The sequence below is a fragment of the Otolemur garnettii genome, unplaced genomic scaffold, assembly GCF_000181295.1.
Source record: "Otolemur garnettii isolate 467f Iridium unplaced genomic scaffold, OtoGar3 scaffold00032, whole genome shotgun sequence".
NCBI classification, from domain to species: Eukaryota; Metazoa; Chordata; class Mammalia; order Primates; family Galagidae; genus Otolemur; species Otolemur garnettii.
In genome coordinates, this window is record NW_003852427.1 from 4,420,359 (window position 1) to 4,422,273 (window position 1,915).

The following is a 1,915-nucleotide window of genomic DNA, read 5'->3' on the forward strand; positions in this document are numbered from 1 at the left end:
GCAGACACCGAGACACACAGACACGCACAGAGACAGGTATGCAGACACCGAGACGCACAGACACGCACAGAGACAGGTGTGCAGACACCAAGACACACAGAACAGACACACACAGAGACAGGTGCGCAGACACCGAGACACACAGACACGCACAGAGACAGGTGGGCAGACACCGAGACACACAGACACAGACACACACAGAGACAGGTGTGCAGACACCGAGGCACACAGACACACAGACATGCTCAGAAAACAGTGAAGGACACACTGGCCTGAAGTTTAGAGGCAGAGACCTGGGGCCCTTCAGCATAGCAGGGACAACTTGGACAGGCTGCAGGAGTGTGTGAATGCGCACATGTGTCACACGCATTAGCCCATGGTGGGGAGTATGTGCAGAGAGGGGTGCCAGCAGAGATTTCAGTGATGAGTGCGGAGGACACAAGACTGGGTGGACACAGGCCTGGAGGTGCCGCTGCAAGGTCAACTGTGGATTCACAGAGGAGCCTTAGCAGATGCCCAAAGGACAGGCCCAGGCTCAGATCCTGGCGGTGCTGAGCACATGACAAGTGACTTGGGACAAAGTACTCAGGCTTTCTAATACAGGTGTCCTCTTCTGGAAAATGTGGATACAAAAAGAGCTTCCCACATAGGACTGCCAAGGAGCTGGCCCAGGGAGGGGCCCCAGGGACACTGTTGTGAGGCTGTGGGAAGAGTGAAGGGCAAAGCCAGGCTCCCAGGTTCTGGCAGCAGCAGACCGGGGAAGGGAGACTGAAGGGTGAAGGCTGGGGTAGGAGATACCTGCCTTCTCTGACAGCTCCGTCTTAGCCAGAAGCTGCAGAGGGCAGGGGATGCCTCTAAGTTCCTGCTGACCTGAATTTCCCTAGGTAGAAGGAAGAGCCCACCACACTCCAGAGGAGTGACCTGGCTCCACGGAGCATGATGGAGGGGTCTGCCGCCTGCCCTCTCTCCCAGCTTCCAGGGGCTCCTGGCAGGCCCCGACCTCTGACTTCCCACCTCAGCCTTCCAGCCCACTCTGTCTTCTTTGAACTCTAATGTGTGATCACCAAGGGATAGGGAAATGCTAGGAAGTCACAGGTCTGGGAGTCAAGGCCACTAAGCAGCTCTGGCTCCTTGTCACCCTCATAAGACAGGGCATGGCCGAGGCAGAGCAGAGCACAGAGGCCACGCAAGGTCGCAAGGTGCCACAGAACTCAATCTGAGGCACGGAGCTTGGAGGCAGACAGCCTGCAGCCTTGGGACAAGCCACTTGTATTGCCGAGCCCCGGATCCGCATGTGGGCCATGGGCATGAGCTGAGCACAGCTCACGGCTGTGAGGAGCCCCAGGGTCAGGCATGAGAGGCACTCAGCTCAGCACCTGGCACCTGCCGCGCCTCAGGAAATGCAGCTGGTCTCTCTGTGCCCACTGGGTCTCTGCTGTCTCCCCGGCCCCTGCCTCTAGTACATATCCCAGCCCCATGCCTCTGCATCTTCCAGATCCGGTGACCAGGGTGGCGCACCTCCTGCTTACCTCATTCAAGCTGGAAATGAGACCCGAGGAAGAACTGGAGAGCCCAAAGCGCTTCTCGATGGTGGTGAGGCTGCTCTTGAAGCAGGCGCTGTACAGGAGCTGGCAGAGCTGCAGGATGCCTTGGCAGAGCACGAACACCTAGGGATACGGACGGCCGTGAGGCTCCGGACAGCAAGCCCTGGGCCCCAAGCCTTCCAGCCCAAGCCCTCCTTGGCAAGATGGCCAGCAGCCCAGCCCAGGAGCACTTATGTCATAGTCCTGCAGGTGAAATGCCATCACTGCCGTACTGTGCTCTCCCCATTACTGCACTGTTGTCCCTGTCACCATGAGTGGCCCTTACAGCCACAGATGACCCAACAGGGCTGGAAAATCATCTGAGGAAACAG

At 58.3% G+C, this 1,915-nt stretch overlaps 1 protein-coding gene across 1 annotated transcript in view; it reads right to left on the reverse strand.

The window, feature by feature from the left end:
- The window catches only part of SLCO2A1 (solute carrier organic anion transporter family member 2A1), a 78,655-nt gene that overhangs the window by 42,751 nt on the left and 33,989 nt on the right, over window positions 1–1,915 (reverse strand). Inside the window, exon 2 of the mRNA XM_003789405.3 lies at window positions 1,530–1,667. Within this exon, the coding sequence (XP_003789453.1) occupies window positions 1,530–1,667 (138 nt within the window). The remainder of the gene's footprint in view (window positions 1–1,529; window positions 1,668–1,915) is intronic.